Source organism: Phaethon aethereus (assembly GCF_964289735.1).
Source record: "Phaethon aethereus genome assembly, chromosome: 5".
Taxonomy (NCBI): Eukaryota; Metazoa; Chordata; class Aves; order Phaethontiformes; family Phaethontidae; genus Phaethon; species Phaethon aethereus.
Genome location: NC_138579.1, coordinates 15,176,990 through 15,193,478, shown reverse-complemented (window position 1 = coordinate 15,193,478; position 16,489 = coordinate 15,176,990). Strand labels below are relative to the sequence as shown.

The 16,489-nt window shown below is 48.2% G+C and overlaps 1 protein-coding gene across 1 annotated transcript in view; it reads right to left on the bottom strand.

Annotated features, from left to right (window-relative positions):
• The window catches only part of CCDC85C (coiled-coil domain containing 85C), a 112,181-nt gene that overhangs the window by 13,903 nt on the left and 81,789 nt on the right, over positions 1-16,489 (bottom strand). The window contains exon 3 of the mRNA XM_082000080.1: positions 12,575-12,679. Coding sequence (XP_081856206.1) covers positions 12,575-12,679 — 105 coding nt within the window. The remainder of the gene's footprint in view (positions 1-12,574; positions 12,680-16,489) is intronic.

Sequence of the window (16,489 nt, the reverse complement as noted above, 5' to 3'; positions counted from 1 at the left end):
GCTGTACATACCGTACCACACAAAAAACATTCAAAGGGTCACCTTCCTTCTCAGACAAGTGGCTGAAATTCAGCAACGGCAATCAACTGAGGTCCACCTGAACACAGGTAGACAATTTGACTGAAGAAGAGAAAAATAATGGTAAAGGATGAGGGATGCAGCAAAGGAGGTAGGCACAAAACTTGCTATCAGAGTCTCGGTAGCGGATGACTTCATTTCTAAAATAGGCATGATCCTTGATCCTTAGCTTGGGAGCCAAAACCCCAAGCCAACTGGAACAGATGTCCAACTGCTGAGTACAATCGTCAGCAATGGCGAGTGCACAACTAACTGTGTCACTGGCCTGCTATGCTCCAAGCCACAGAGACCTCCCCACCATGTGAGACACTTACTACAGAAGGCCAAACATGCACGTGAAGAAAATGCAAGAGGAAAGAGCAAGCAAGGATCTCACCAACGCCCCTGCTCTTTGCAACTGGAAGATGCAACAAGTGAAAATACCCTCTCTGCTAAGGGTGGCTTAATATTTATCATTACACTTGGTGCTTTTTGTACGGTTGCACCCCCAGAAAAGGCTCTTTCCAGACACACAGAGTTTTATAAAGGGGGATAGGTGCTTCATTCCCACTGATTTCAGTATGGTTCACAAAAAAAAAAAGCTTCAGCCAAAACTCCTATCAGCTTCCTGCATGGAGACATACATAAAGGAGGCCAGAAAAGGGGACTGTAGTCAGCAAGGAAAGAAATGACAACATATCCAGCAGGATGCATGGCCAGCCTTTGGAGGATGGAAGAGAGAAAAACGGGCAGAGTTCACCGATAGTGTTAGCTGAAGGGGAGGAAATGGAAGGAACTGGCGATAAGGTCAAGGCTGCTGGACTGGAATACTGCCAACAGTGGGAGAGAAGGGAGGGAATGGGAAGAAAGAGGAGGATGTGCATTTTACCCAGCAGGAAACCAGTTGAGATGAAATGCAGGGGAGGAGGAACCAGAGATAGGAGATTGGAAGAAGGGCAGGAGGGCAGGAGGGAGGGGGACTCTCAGGAAGTCAGTGCTAAGGTAGTAGCTGAAATCACACAGATGGAGGAGATTCCTCATGGCTAAAATGGATGGATTTGGAAACTGTGGACAAGAATTACCACAGCTGCAGCCCAGCACTCTCACTCAGCTACTCTGAGGACCTCCATCACTGCAGAAACTCATGCCCTTCCCACTCCCTATAGCTGACATTTTCACAGCCATGGGAACATGACTGACTCAGCACCCTGACGGACAAGAATAGCAAGGTTAATCTGGTTACATCCTAACAAGCAGGACCTAATTGTCCACAGAGGCAAAAAGCAATACAGTGTGTTTTGGGGTATGTATCACTCTCAATTTCCTCTCCCTGTCTGCTTTTGCTAAACATGCACTCTCTGTATTAGATGGACATCTGGCTTTTCCACTTGCTAGGTTTTCACAGCGTTTGGTAGCTCAGAGATAGTTCCCTCTGCATCCTCAGATATGTGGCTGAGGTGTCACATAAGTATATAAATGAATGGTGCTAAAAGACAGCTCAGAAGTCACCAAAAAGGACACGATTATATTTATAACAAAGCTGTTGAGAAACACCATCTTGATAATTTTTCTGGTTTACTTCTGCTGAGGCTGAACCTCAGCAGAATGAGAAGCGGAGTAATTTCAAAATGCAGAATTTCTTATTCTCTTTGTCCCCAACTAGCTTTGGAGTTGCTCCAGGTTTACAGCAGCAGAGACGAGACTGGAAGTTAGCTTGTTTAACTCACCACTTATACAAGGAATTGGTAATTCAAAAAGAAAACAACTGTACATCTGTGTTGTGGTGTCAAATGGTCACCTGGGTAGAATTACATATCTGCTGCTCTGTATCACGGCACGATGGCACTGCCAGCATCTAAGACCAAGTTGCCTAACGAGTCCTTGCTGGCTCTCTCTGGTTGCATGGGATGTGGTCCAGCACAGATGCTGACAAGCACCGCCATGGATACTCCATTCCTATATGTTTGGAGGAACAAAATTAATAGGACTCTCTGTAATAGGGCACGCTGGGAACTCCTGATAATGACACACCTCCACAGAGGCAAAATAAGGCTTAAAATATGAACATTTCTTATTAACAGGGGGAATGCTTTGGAACCCAAGAAGAAAAGAGCCTAACTGGGGACGACAGGTGTCTGGTCTTTTAGAGGTTTTGGGTTGGAAATCTCAAAAAGGAACAAAGAAATTGCAATAAACAATTTCTCCTTAATTCCTCCAGGGATCTGAAAAGACATGAGACCTTGGAACTGCCATCAGTTTTCAATCTCTTTCTGCTCAATTATATTCTGTCTTTTAATGACAACTTTTCCTACCTCATCTCCAAGAGAGCTATTCCTGATCTGCAGAAAGACTGCAAAAGATATAAGTTTCAAAACCCAGAGGAGAACATCATGCTGGTTTTACTTCATCTAACAGTCACAGCCCAGGCACTGAGGATGCTTCAGACCAACATGGAGCATGCGAGCAAGCATTAATGCTTGCTCACATCTCCTTGTCCTCTATTAATTTTTGTCTACCATTTCAAAAAACAAGCAGACATTGAGGAGTCAACCCCGATTAAATAAACCACACTTTTCTAATGGCATACCTCTGACAACATTAAAGCTAAATGGAGTCATATCAGACACTGTGAAGTTTTTATTGCCAAGACAGAAGAAGAAAAATTACATTATAGGCAGGCACTGCCAGTCAACTCGCAATATAATTCCCAGGCACGTCTATTTATCTCGCAGGTGTTTTGTTTGCAGCCTGCTTACCCAGGTTTGAATTATACTGGGCCCTACCTCAGCAGCCGCCACCATCCAGGTGTTTTACATAAATAAAGGTGCCAACACTGCTCTGTAAATTAGGAATTGTTAAGGGACAAGCAGGAGGCAGTAACATGCCCACAGCCATGAGGAAAGAGGGTGGCAGAGCCGGGCAGTAACATGGAAAGGGTCTGACTGCAAACCCCAGCTCCAGCATTCTGGCAGAATGGGGGGCCCAGCATGTTTTGGTTTGTGCTGAATGGCACTTGTGGCTACAAAGTTTAGAAAGTGCCTGGAGCAGCTCCAGCCAGAGAGAGTGCTGGAGGGCACATGGGGGAAACCAGCGGCAAAACCAAGGACCGAGAGCACGAGGCCACTCTGGCATGGGAGAAGCATCCCTGGACCCCCGTGGGGAACGCGCCGAAGCCCTGAAGCATGGTGTCCCCATCAGAAATGTAGCACAGGCAGCACCGAGGGCAAACATCAGGCTCATGCAGACGGCCAGCCCATTCAGAAAGAGAAATCTCCTTTCACACAGAGATGAGATGAGCAGCATCCTCAGGAGATCACACAAAAAAAAATCTCCTATTACCACCAGCCTGAGAAATCCCCTGGGCCCCACAAAGGCAGATCAGGCCCCCTCATCGTTTTGCAGCCCGGGCCACGTTTCCCATCCTCCGCTGCCTTGCAGCTGCAGGGAGGTTAATGGCTGAAACAAAGCCACGGTGCCGCACGGCGCTGAAGCGTGACGTGACTCCGGGTTGACATTTCGCCCTCCCTTCCTTCAAAGCCCCCTCCCTCCCTGCTGCATCTTCTCATGCCCCTGGCAGCTCTGCCACTGCCACCACACGCGGTGCTCCTGGAGGGGTCCGACTCCTCTCACGGCCCCGCAGGGACAAGGCTACCTGAAGGCGTCCTGGCAGCGGCCCCAGGGCTCCTACAAGGAGATTTCCTGGAGGCACAACGAAGCGACCGGCGCCGCTCCTCTGCAAACCACGCCGTGCAAAGCATGGCCTTTTTGCTACCCTGCTGCAGGTGATGCTAGACCTCTCGTGCCCGAGTGTGGGACACCCTCGCCAGAGCCGGGGAGCACCCAGGTCCTTATGTGTCCAGACTGCCTGGCAGATGATCCAAAGCGATGATGACACTTGGTTATTGTTACTCCGTGCCTACTGTGCAGAAAGCCTGCCAGCATCCCGCTCAAAAGAAACCATCCGCTCCCCCCTTGTGCACTTACGTGGCTGCACGGCCCTACGTTCCCAAAGTCACAGCGGGCTGCCTCGCAGCTGCGGGCACTTGACACCCTGCCGCCGGGCACAGGAGGAGGAACACGTGGGAGATCCCACAGACCGACACCGGCTCCCCAGCACAATATGGGTCCCGGCCACCGGCGGGAGGGAGTGCAGGAGCCATCAGTCCTCCATATTAGCATCTTCACTATCAAATCAAGGGACTTTATTGCAGATGCTAATCTCCTTTGGCATTACTTAATTTGCTGCCTTTAATCATAGAGAGCAGCTGGTCATGTAAACGTTCAAAACTATGAATTAACCACTGGGTCCACACAGGAGCCAGGCAGAGCCTGTCTGCACGGCTCAGCCACCACCTCCTGCATCTTCACGGCTCGGCTGCGGTCCTGGATACTTAAGTAACAAAAAGGGCTTACACGGCCCTTTTGATTAATAAAGGAACAATTTAACTGCTTCATTGCTTTCTAAGCATAAACATCAAGGACACCCAACAAAAGAAGAGCTCTTCTCCCCAGCAGGCATCACACAGCGCTGGCTGTTCGGGCTGTGCGGGTGCACCAAAGGAAAGGGAGGATTTCAGGGACTGCCCCGGACAGAATAAACAAAGCCAGGACATTGTTTGCAACTGGTTCTCATCTACAAACAGGAAGGGTGTCTCTTCTCAGCACCGTGCTAGCGGCGGGTCGCAGCTCCAGCCCTGGGAAACTCCTCAGCGCATGCAAAGCTGGTGAGCCAGCTTCCTCCGGCAGCGGAAGGGGTGAGGAGAGCGGTCGCTGTTCGGCTGCTAACAGCGCTGCAGGGCTGCAGCGGTGCGTGCTGTTAAAAAGCCCCCACCGACAGCTTCAGCTGGCCCCTTGGACTGCGAAATTATTGCCAACGTGATGTATTCAGAGCAGTTTCAGCACATAACTACCTGATATAAGCAAACAAGAGGTCTGTGCTACGGACAGAGCAAGCCCACGCTGTACCCGGGGACAAAGTGCACTAACTCCGACTGACTCACAGGGGCACTATCAGCGTAAGTATGCTGAGAGGTGCTAGTTCTTTTAATAAGGGAACATCAAGCACATTTGATTTCAGAAGGAAACAGTGGGTATTTTTAAGACTTTCCTGATTCTGAAGCAAATCTGACTTGGGGATGGCCCAGGTGAAGGCCTCTGGGTGGGCGGAGGATGCATGCCGACGCAGGGGTATACCTGCGCACACCTGCAGTGCCCCGCCAGGTCTTCGTTTCAGCCTGGCTGCCCTGGCCGTCGCCAGCGAAGCAGCCTCCTCCCAGGCCTAGAGCAGATCGAGGTCTGCTGTGCCCCCATCTCTCCCCCTGACCCACTGCCAGCCCCACACAAACACACACAACAAGTGAGCACGAGAACCTACGGCAGATCCTCAAAGCAGATGCATTTTTCTTGCCTCCTGTGGTTACCTGTAAGGACAGATTATGGATACAGCCTGTCAGTGCCTCTTTTGCTCATCAAATCCCCAAACTTTGTCATTGCCAAACTTTGTGCCAGTTGGCTGCCGTGGGGAGAAAAGCCACTCACCGCTCAGAGCCGCTGCAATAACTGCTGATGAAGGGCAGCTGCCTTCAAAAATGGATCAGCTTGTTCTCAGCTGCTGGTAATACACTCTGAAGCTTCACAATAGTGCTCCCCAGGCTGCAAATCCCGACAAACCTTTCATTTTACTTTCCCTTCCACAGCCGCTGTTGCCGCAGCAGCAAAACGGCTGCCTGGAATTTCTCTCTTTGTCTGCTCAATAGCGTCCTGGTGGTATCGGTGCTGCAGGCAGGAAGGAGCTGCCTTCTGCAGCGCTCCTTTATCATTGTTTTGCCCAGTCTAAAAAGGGACCGTGGCCATCAGCACTGCTGGGGGAAGGCGAGAAACAGGCATGGGGCCATCCTCTGACAGACGCCGGCAGCGCTCTGCTCAACTGATATCTGTGGGGATGGGGCGCGGGGATGGGAGAAGGTGGGGGACCATCGGGGTGCTGCATGGGATGGTCTTGGTGGAACAGCAGAAGGGTCTGAAGGAGTTCTGAGAGTCCGCAACGTGATGCTGAAGCTGCAAAGAGCAGTCCTGAGGATGCTCAAGGCACCGGGCAGCCCAGGGATCCCCGTGCCCGGGGGCTTCGTGCAGCACAGTGAGGGGCTGGGGGCTCCACACGGGCAGTGGCAGGGTCACTGTGAGGTACAGGGACACCTCAGGGCCATGCTAAGGTCCCTGGTGCTCTGGGTGACTATATCAATGCCCAAAGGGCTCCCCTAGCTCTTCTGGGTGAATCTCCTGGGCACCCTGATGGGAACAGTGGTCTCTCTCTGGTCATTTCAAACTTTATTTTAGAAGTCAGGTTGGCTTTATGAAGCCATTTTAGTTCTCGTGCCTGAGAGGAACAAATTCACTCCCACGGAGGCTGAGGAAGGGACTAGCAGACTTGCTCTGGGTCCCCCCGTGAGACCCAAGACAAGGTTTGGGCCACAGCCGTGTCTTCCTGCCTATGCCAGGCTGGCGCAGAGGCCGGCTTGGTCCTTCCTCTGCAAGGATCTGAAGGAGAGATACCGAGTCACCTTCTCGCTTTTCTTCTGCCTTAGCCCTTGCATCAAATCGGATGGAGACCACCATCGTCCCAGCCTGAAGGAAGAGACAGGACTATCACTGGGGCTGGGGTTTTGCTACTACGTGCCCTTGTATCACCATGCCTTGCTACCGCTCTCGCAAGCTCAGGAGACAGCCAGTGCATCAGCCTAGGACTCTCTGGTCATCCCTTCCCACCCCATCTAACGGCTTCTCTTTACACCTACAGACCACAAACATTTGAGTTTGTTTTTATAATAGCGTGCGTGCCATCTGGCACAATGAAATACACTTCTTGCAAGTATCTCTACGAGGCAGAGCTACGAAACACAGCTGGTTGTGACAGTGTGGTGGTAATCAAGGGAAGGAGCTGAAGAAGCCGATGCCGCAGCCGGGCAGCCAGAGCCATCTCCCAGACTTTGCATCCTGCACAAAACAGGTAGTGGAGAAACATGCAGTGAGAGGCAGTGCCAGGGAAGCCAAGGACTCGGCGGTCCTCTCAGTCGAGTGCTCTCTGTTACATAACCACACATGTCCTGCTTCTTTGCATTTTCCTATGGACCTCGCTGTTTTTGGAGTAGATTTAGGGATGAAAGTGGAATTGTCTCTTCCCAGCCTGGCCTGTACTCTAAACCAGACTCCTGAGAGATGCAGTTTTGAATACCCTAACGGAAAATCCACTTTTTTTGCAGAGATATTTATTGTAATCCGGAGATATTTATTGTAGGGATGTATATAAAGGCTGAGCAATGGCACCGTCATCACCATCTTCTCAAAAGAGGGAGCTCCGCTCAGCCCTCGCAGACCGTATCTGCAGGCGCTTTCCCCGGGGACTCCCAGCTCCAGACCCTGGATGAGCACAGGTCCCTTCCTCCAGCCATCACCTGCAGCACCCACAGACACAGGTCCCGCACCCAGCCGGGGCACTGCTGGGAGCTCCTCCTCCTCAGCAAGGGGTCACACAGAAAACAACCGCAGTATAAACTCAGTACAAAAGCTTAAGGAAGGGGAAGGTGATATTTATTTTAACCTAAAACTGATTTCTCTAACTTGTCACTCACACCTACACACCTACAAACTCACACTCGTGCACTCACCAGACAGTAGGTGTCCGTGTGGTGTGGTCAGAGTCACTGTGTGAGACACGTTAGGATACACACTAGCAAGTCCTAACGACAGCTCTGGCATCCTTCCTCATTGACAGAGAAGAACTGGGTTTTGGACACATTTTTCACATGCTTTAGGAGTCAATGGTTACTACAGGCTGATCTTTATCTCAGCATCTTGCTTACCCCTCATAAACCCTAGGAAAGGTGATGCCTGTTGTCTCCTTTCCCTCGTTTCGGGAACCTTATCTAAGCCTTCCTCTTGGAACCACAGGAAGCACAATGGCACATCACAGCGTAACCTTGCTCCTGTTATCAGGGAATGGGTCTGCTAGCGATGAGCCATCTGCGCTGTGGCCTTATCACAGCACAGACCTCCTGGTCCTGATGCAAACCACACATCCGGTGGTGTTTACCCATTTGTTTGCTGCCGGTTGTGTCTTTGGTCATCGGCACAGGCCATCCCTGCATACCTTGCTCTAGCGTTCCTGCTGGTGTGTTCACACACACTTTTCCATTCACACAAACCTTAATATTTCCATTACAAACTTCTACAGTTACTACCACCAAAGGCAGCATTCTTATTATAAACCACATGAATGCTGCTACTAAACTTTAAGTCTAAGCCAGCCAGGCCAGCTCTGACTGCTAGTAACAGGCAGGTTCACATTTAATGGTGTTTTATGCCGAAGTGGATAAATGGCTCCTCCAGGCTGCTGGTTTATGAGCTTCTCAAGGTGAAGGTACCCCCAACCACAGCAACATGAGCAGCCCTCAGGCCACCTTCCCATGCCTGGGCACTGAAACGTGCCTGGGGCACAGCCGCAGGGCAGCAGGCAGGAATATGAACGTCTGCGGGGACTGTGTGTCCGTGTGGGCAGCCAGAGCACCCAAGAAGAGGCCAAAGGGAGCAGAGAAGAGACAGAGACACAAGCTCTGGGCCACGCCTCAGTCACCACGTTCATCCTCGGCTGTGCTACAGGGGCCTGGAATGCTCCAAAAGTCAGCAGCTGAGATTCCACCTCTTAGAAAATGAATTGCTGAAACCTGACTATTAGTAACAAAGTAAGAGCCTTGCCACTGTGGATGGGGAATTTCCTTTTCCACCATACATTCTTGCCATGTCAGAAGCATAACTCAGCAATCATTAGATGTGACCAAAGGTAAAGCACTGTCTAGGGTGGCTTTACGGAGAGCAAGAGACCTGAGAGCTGACACCAAGTGTGGACAACTCCACCTCCCAGTCTTCACTCATCATTCGATTAATGCTGGCGAAAGCTCATGAGAGAAACAAGTGAACTCTCCAGCAACGCTATACTGTTCCAAAAATTAAACACCGCCTTTTAGTGCCTGCCCCTGGGGCAAAGACTGGAGCACTTGGTGCTATTTAGCTCAGTAATAAAGAATTCCTGAAAACCATGCTATGGATTGGGTGATTTCCCACCCAATTCCTTCAAGGGGAATACTGAGGCACAGAGAGGTGAAAAGAAGGTATATATGTTTGCGGGAGAAGAGTCCCTCCATGGTAGCAGGCATGGCTCCCAGTCCTGATTCACAGCACTGCACTGACAGGGCTCCTCCTCCCACTGCAACAGCAGTTATCCAAAACCAACGTTATTCTTCTAAAATTCTCAGTGTTACCGAAATGCAATTTCCACCTCACTAACCAGAGGTAAGACCATATGACCAGGCAATCCAGACTCTTTGGACAATGCCAACAAACAAAATTGAAAGTCGGTAACTCCCACTGGTACTGTTAAACTCCAGAAAAGCTCTGATCTGGAAAAGTTTCCAGGACAGACTGAGAATCACCTTCTCTGTGAACTCCAGCCGCACATCTGAGACTCCCCAACATCATTCCTCCAACAGCTTCCTGAAGTAAATCAGAGGGCTGCTAATCTGAGTGCAATAACTCATCCCAAGTGCTGCCACAACCACATGGAAGAGCCACAAAGGGAACACATGCAGTGCAGGCAAGACATGAACGCAACATGGGTGAAAAAATCTGTTCTAGAGAGAGAGAGTCACAGAGAACCAAAGTACTGAAGACATAGCAACAGCCTGGGCTAGCAAATGCAAGCACAAGCCCTCCAAGCATGCTTTAGGATCATGTCCATCGCTGACACCCAGACACCAGGCTGGTCACTGTGTCCTCAGCAGTGCACTGCTTACAGGTACCTCAGAGTCAGCTCCCATGCCTGGGACATCATCTGACTCAAGGCTGAGCAGGTCTGCAGGCTGCCGGCGATGGGAAAGATTTAGCCAGCCCCATCAGCTTGCCCTGGAGCCTGCCACTCTCTCACCCCAGGGAAATGGTAGGTCTCACAGGGAGCTGCTTGTTGTCACCTCCTCTCCTGCCTCACTCAGAGTCCCAGCCTGAGGGAACTGCCCTCACCTCCCAGAGGACACACGGAGCCTCTGGTACACCATGAGATGACTCTGGTTTTCAGTTCCTAGGGCTGGGGAGTTTGACCAGCCTGCTATCAGTTCAAGCTAACATACATGTCACACCTTCCCTTGCCATGGCCAGGGGCTTGTAGGTTAGAACTAACCCCCTGGGCCTGCTTTTCCTGGATATTTGGTAGCTGCTGCAGACCACAGAGCAAATCTATAATTCACCATCTGCATGAGGCACCGCTGACTAAACAATGCACAGATTGCAGTTATGAGTGTCTTTTGATTCTGCATCTTGGGTGTGCACCAGTGTCCATGATCCAGGATCCCTCTGAAAATCCAAACTATTTCATTAACTGAGGTACGTCAGGGTCATGGAGAGCTGGAGTGATGCCTACGCACAAACTGTGTGACAATGAGGGATGTGAGGGGTGTGCTGAGAAACTTCCCCAAAGAGTTGCACAGGCAGTGACAATGCTGAAACCCTGAACAGATGTGACAGCTTTGGAGCCGACACCAATTGTCCATCACTCACCCACGTGAAGCCTGTGTAGGCACAGAGAGGAATGATTTCTCACAAATTCATGCCTGCTGTCAAGAAAATAGGCTGCAGAGAAAGTCAGGTTCATCTAACTGTCCCCCTTCTGGGAGGTGCCTGAGACGTTCAAAGACATCTGCATGAATTTGTGATTGTTATCCTTCCTCACAAAACCAGTGTGTCGTGTCAAGCCACAAACCAAAGGGATTTTGGTAGGAAGAAGTAAATAAATGGCTACATAAGTATCCCAGACAATGTGGATTTGGATTTAGAGCTGGTTGGTTTTCTTTTTTTTCTCTATCATCTTCCTGCAAAGAAGGCAGAACACAGCCCGGGTGACAGATGAAGGTGAGTGTCACGCAGCACCTGGGCCTTTCCATAAACGCCAGCTGCCACCTCTTCCTTGAGGAAGGAGAGAAAGCAGGACAAGTGGCCGGGAAGGGCTCCAGCAGGCAGCACCGTCTGCCGCCGGCGCTCACGCAGCCCCGGTGAGCTGCGGGGGCCGATGCTCAGGCAGCTCCTGCCAGCTCCCGGCGCAGGCACAGCTCCTCTGCAGAAAGCTGCTGGCCATATCCCGGCCTGACCCACAAGATAAACATAAAACTGTGTGTAGCGGCGCTCCTCGGGGCAACCAGCACGGGCCGACCCAGCGGGCCCCACCTGGAACCAAGCTGGGGATCAAAAGCCTGAGCACAAGGGAAGCGAAGCAAAATCCCCAAAATCGTAAGCACCGGCACAGCCAGACAGCCATCTCCAAGCTCATATCTCTCTGACCTCCTTATAGTCTCCTGACTTTATATATGGGGCACCAAGTTAGAAAAGTGGGTATTCAGCCACAGTCTTCCTTTTCACATGGTTTTGTCCCTTTTTTTGGCTGGAGTGTCTCCATCCATCCTGCCGTTCAGCAGGGATAGAAAGGGGCTCTGCTTTCATACTGGTGTTTTATTTATGCAAACTTTCTTAAACTATTATTATTCACCCCGTTTTTACAGCTCTAAGAGGCACACTAAATCTACAAAATTACTTTTACCCAAGCAGGCAGATAACATGCAACTGGTCCTACAGTACCCGCAGCTCTCCTGACCCATGCCCTAGACACGGAGCAGAAGACGTGGGGCAGCAGGGAGGTCCTCCAGCTGTGCTGCCATCAGGCTTTTGCTCATGGCCACGACACTCGCAGCCCGCTCACAGCAGGACTCCCTGACTGCATCTACGTTTTTCCTGCAATCTGGAAAACGATGTCACCAAGCAAATGTAGTGTCTCGGGCCATCAGGCAAACATCTGGAAGACAATCATCTGGCAGGGCTTGGCCTCCTCAGCCACGCCGGGACGCCAGTGCAGGAGGAGCCCTGGCACAGCAGCACAGTATCCATCTTTCGCGAGAGGCTTTAATCAAGGTTCTTCTGTTGTTTGAGAAGCAGCAACGCAGGCAAATCTTAGGAAACAAACCTCATTCGTGATACAAAAAAATTTGCAATGGAAGTCCTAGGGACTTAATTGCTAAAGCAACCCCGAGCACGCACTGCCAGATGCTTGGCAAACCATCTTTTGTGTCGCTCACAACCAGCTTTTTGGCAGCAGGCATACAGGACATTTACAAAGAAGGAGCTGCAGGTATAACAAGACTCACCCTTGCTTTAAAAGATGCACAACAGTGACTGTATCAGTTAACCAAAAAACCTGTGCTGGGTTTTTTTGCTGATGATCCAAACTCAGGTAAAGATCAATGTTTCCAGGGGCTCCCCATCCTCCCAGCAGCTGCAGGTTGTGGTTGCACTTTTGCACCACTGGTTTCAGGGCGAATTCTCAGCTGGGAGCGCTCCGCCGTAATCTTCACGTGCCCCCCACCCAGCCATGCCCGCTCTCGGGGAAACTCTGCTCGCTCTGTACAGGTAAGGAAATGCCTCTTACGTTTTGCAGGGCGTCTTGGTACTGCGGCAGTGACGAGAGCTGTGACTCAGAGTGGTACGGGGACAGCCCTTTCCTCAGAGTCCTCAGGTCCCCCATGCTCGACTGCTGCAAAGACAACGACAGAAAACAGGACAGTCTGTATTAAGGAGAATAAGGAAAGCTGTGCCCCTCCTGCTGTATTGGTTTTTCCCATGACCGCTTCCATCCCGTGACCTGTTCCCATTACTTCTCCTGGACAGCAGTGACAGTGAACATTGTAATAAAACACTTTTTCCATGCTCACACCTGGAGAAAACATTTGCAAACAGCTGGAGGTGAACCGCTCAAGGCCTATTCCATTAAGTGATACAGCAAGAAAGCATTTTTATTTTACCTAAGTACCTACATGTTCATTAAAAACATTTGTTAAGATGCAAATGAAAAAATATTTTTAAGACTTCAGATTAAATCAAAAGCAGCAAAAGAAATCCACCAGGAGATATCTTCTAGATTTTTCTTTTTAAAACAGCACAGCCTATTCCAATCACCTGCATGTGGAAAGCAATGAGAGTTTGTAAACAGCACTACTGTGATTCACCTGAGGTTGCCAAGTGTGTGCCACAGGAACAGTTTCTTATTTGGTTATAAATTTGGATGCGCCCACAGGTCTTAAACAAAATCAAATACATAAAGGTAGTCTATATGACTGTAGAAACTAGATAAATGCAATCAATAGTCTGTGCTCAAAGGGAGAAGCAGCGCTGCCTGTCGAGAGTACTGAATAATCTTCCTGCGACAAAGTTTCTGCCTCGTTATCAGTTCTCTCTCTCCCTGTGATTCCGAAACATGACAGTCCTAGAATGAGAAGAGTTAGTAATTTATAAAAGTACACCCATAAAAAGCCAATACACAAGTAGCCAAAATCAAAGGTCTGGGAGAAGATTATATCCTTTTTTACTGATAAACATCCTCATTAACTTCTCATATTTTTAAGAGTATCAAGCAGTGCACTATTCCTCTATTTTAAAGCTATAAAATCATGACCTTTTAGATTCTTATGCTCCATTAAGACTTTTGACTTCCCTCTGCTGCAGAAATGATGTTTTCTACTTCAAAAGAACCAAAGAAAAGCCACTGGTGCAATAAAATTTAACAGGAAATCTCATAAATCAGCTCATCTGTATATAAAAACCCCTCAGTAACTCCAAAGGCCTGACCGTAACTGAGACTTTGGGGTCTGTGGCCATGCACAGATCTCTGGAAATATGCAAAGTTCATTTCCATTTCTTGCTCCCATTTAGCAGAGAAGAATTGGGGCATTCAGAATGGATACATCACTTCTATCAGTGTCAGAAACATTTTCTTATAGCTACATGGCCTGTTTTAGGACGTGCAGCTTTGGTTTTATTTCAAAATGTTGTTTTCTTAGGTTAAAACATCTAGTGTGACCCAGTGTTTTCACAACCATTCTGCCACGCTGACCCTATCAACTTTCCTTTTACAAGCTGTGAAGAGAAGGGCAGTTTTCAAGAAAGCTTTCATGAGAAATGGATGCCAGTCCTTGTATCACCCAATCTGCTGAGAACTGTTGTGCCTCACATGGAGTCAAGTGATACGGAATGACTTCAGCATATTGGATGTCCGGGATTCCCTTGAATTTACAAGGTGGCATCAGAGAAGATCATGGCCTATATTTCTTTCGCATTTCACAATAGTCAGAGACAGAAAGATCTGAAGGAGATGATAACTCCTTCTGAAGCTAAAAAGTGACTGCTGCAAAACTGATTTTCCTCCACCGCGCCTGGGAGGTATATACTTTCAAAGAAAGGTTAGGAGGTCACAAAGGAAGATGATGAGAAGACTCTTGGTTTACTGGCATTGTCCCAGTAAATTGGTACACATGTGATGTGTAGGGGTCTCTTGGTGGTTATCCTGAAAGGATTTTACCCTGGCTGGTTACGCTTCCACTGCCCTGCTGTGTGCAACCTTTTCTCCACTGCTGTATGTGCACGAGGGGACAGCAACCTCCTGGAGAGGTCCCAACACTCTGCTATCTACTCCTTTAGTTTGTCAGCTCAGGAGCTCATGCACCCTTCCCGACATCTGTGACAAATGGGCACTTGCACAGGCAAGGGAAAAGCAGAATAAAAAAGAAGAGTGAAAATGTGAGGTTGTAGCTTTGTGCTGGAGACCCCAGAGGCCGCAGATCTCCTCGAAGGCTCTGCTCCAGAAGGACATGCACTGCCTCGCCAGGGTTTAGAGGCCCTGGATTGCTCAGACTTCTGCAAGCCGCACTGAGACTTCCAAGATGCCACGTGCTTATGGGGCACCAGGAGTGTAGAAACAAGCATGAGAAAAAGAAATTTGCTGGATATTTGTTTGCCTCCCAGAAACATGTTCTCTTGCCCCCCAACCTGAATGGGTTGGTCTACATTACACGTAGCATGCGTTTCATCACACTACAGCTTGTCCGCATAGAATGTCAAAACGCCTCACCCACCAAAGGAAATAAGGCAATGAGACCTAAGTCTAGTCAACACACAATATCACACTGCTGTGGCTAAAAACATGCTAGTTTGAATTGATTTAATTTAAATGCCCTATGCTCCTGCCTGGAGCAGGAGTCTGCATTAATTTCAATTTGGCTTAAATTGGTTGAAATTGTGTTGGTAAATATACAGATACAGTCAAAACTCTGCTCTAACAAGTGTTTATAATGGATTCGTTCTATTGCTTTTTTTAAGCAAATCCCATTTAAGACAGTGCACTTACTTGTGTGTAACGAAACTATTGTTAGGTTGTTTCAGTGACTGCTGATTATGAATCTGACCTAATGCATTCAATTTGATGGAAAGATTCCCACTGAGTTCAATGAACATCAAAACAAGCTCTTAATTAAAGAAAAGAAAGGAAAAAGGAAAAAAAATAAAAGAAAAAGAAAAAGTAAAGAAAAGACACCTAAGGAAAAAAAATACCAAACACAGATCTATCCAGAAGAGGAATTAGGCTTTTGGGGCATGGATTGGGTTTGGTAAGGCAAGAAGAATCTTCAGCCGCCATTATTTATAACGCATCCGTGTCGGAGATGGCCAAAGAACCACTTTTTCCTACAGCTGTCGGCCATAAATTTTTCCTTCTATATTTTCTAGAATTTTTTTCAAAATGTATCTTAATCTAATTATTTTTTACAACAGCCTACCAATCACATTTCTGCATTATTTATTTTCCTTGCACTACAATAATGTGTATTTCTTCACCATAGAAGGAAAACTGCTTTTTCTTCCTTTTTTAAATTAAAAAGGTGCAGACCTCCCTAAACATTTACGCATTCATTGGGCTTTGCTATCAGTGTTAGAGCTAACCAGGAAAAGCAAGTGAGTCCCTTATTAAAAAGCAATATGACTAATGATGCATCAGAATGAGTAGCCATTACTCCACTTAAACCTAAATTAAAAATCCTGGTATTTGCATTGTCAGTTCACTCACAAAATGAAATCTCTTATTACCTTACCCAATTTTCATTACTGAGATGTAAATGGATCCCAAATTGCTTTTCTAGTCAGAATGGCATTTTAAAAGCACAATCCCTGATCATCTCTGTTCATCGTCATTGTTGGAGATTATCTCAATTAATGGACAACATGTCTATAATAAATTACCCTTCAGGTAAAATCACTTCACACTTCTGGAGTTTCAAGGAATTTATCAGCAAAATCATTTTCATCTGAATTAAAGCTCCATGGGAGAGTGCTGTTTCGATTGAACTTTTATCGTGAATGTTTTCTAAGCTGGGGAGCAGAGAGGGAGAGACACAGAAAAGGAGGCCAAGAGAGAACTAAGAAGACTCATAGTCAGTCTTTACTTAACCTGATCAAATTTCCAAGTTGCATAACCTGAAACACGCTTGTCCCCAGCAAACACCAACAACTGGCCATT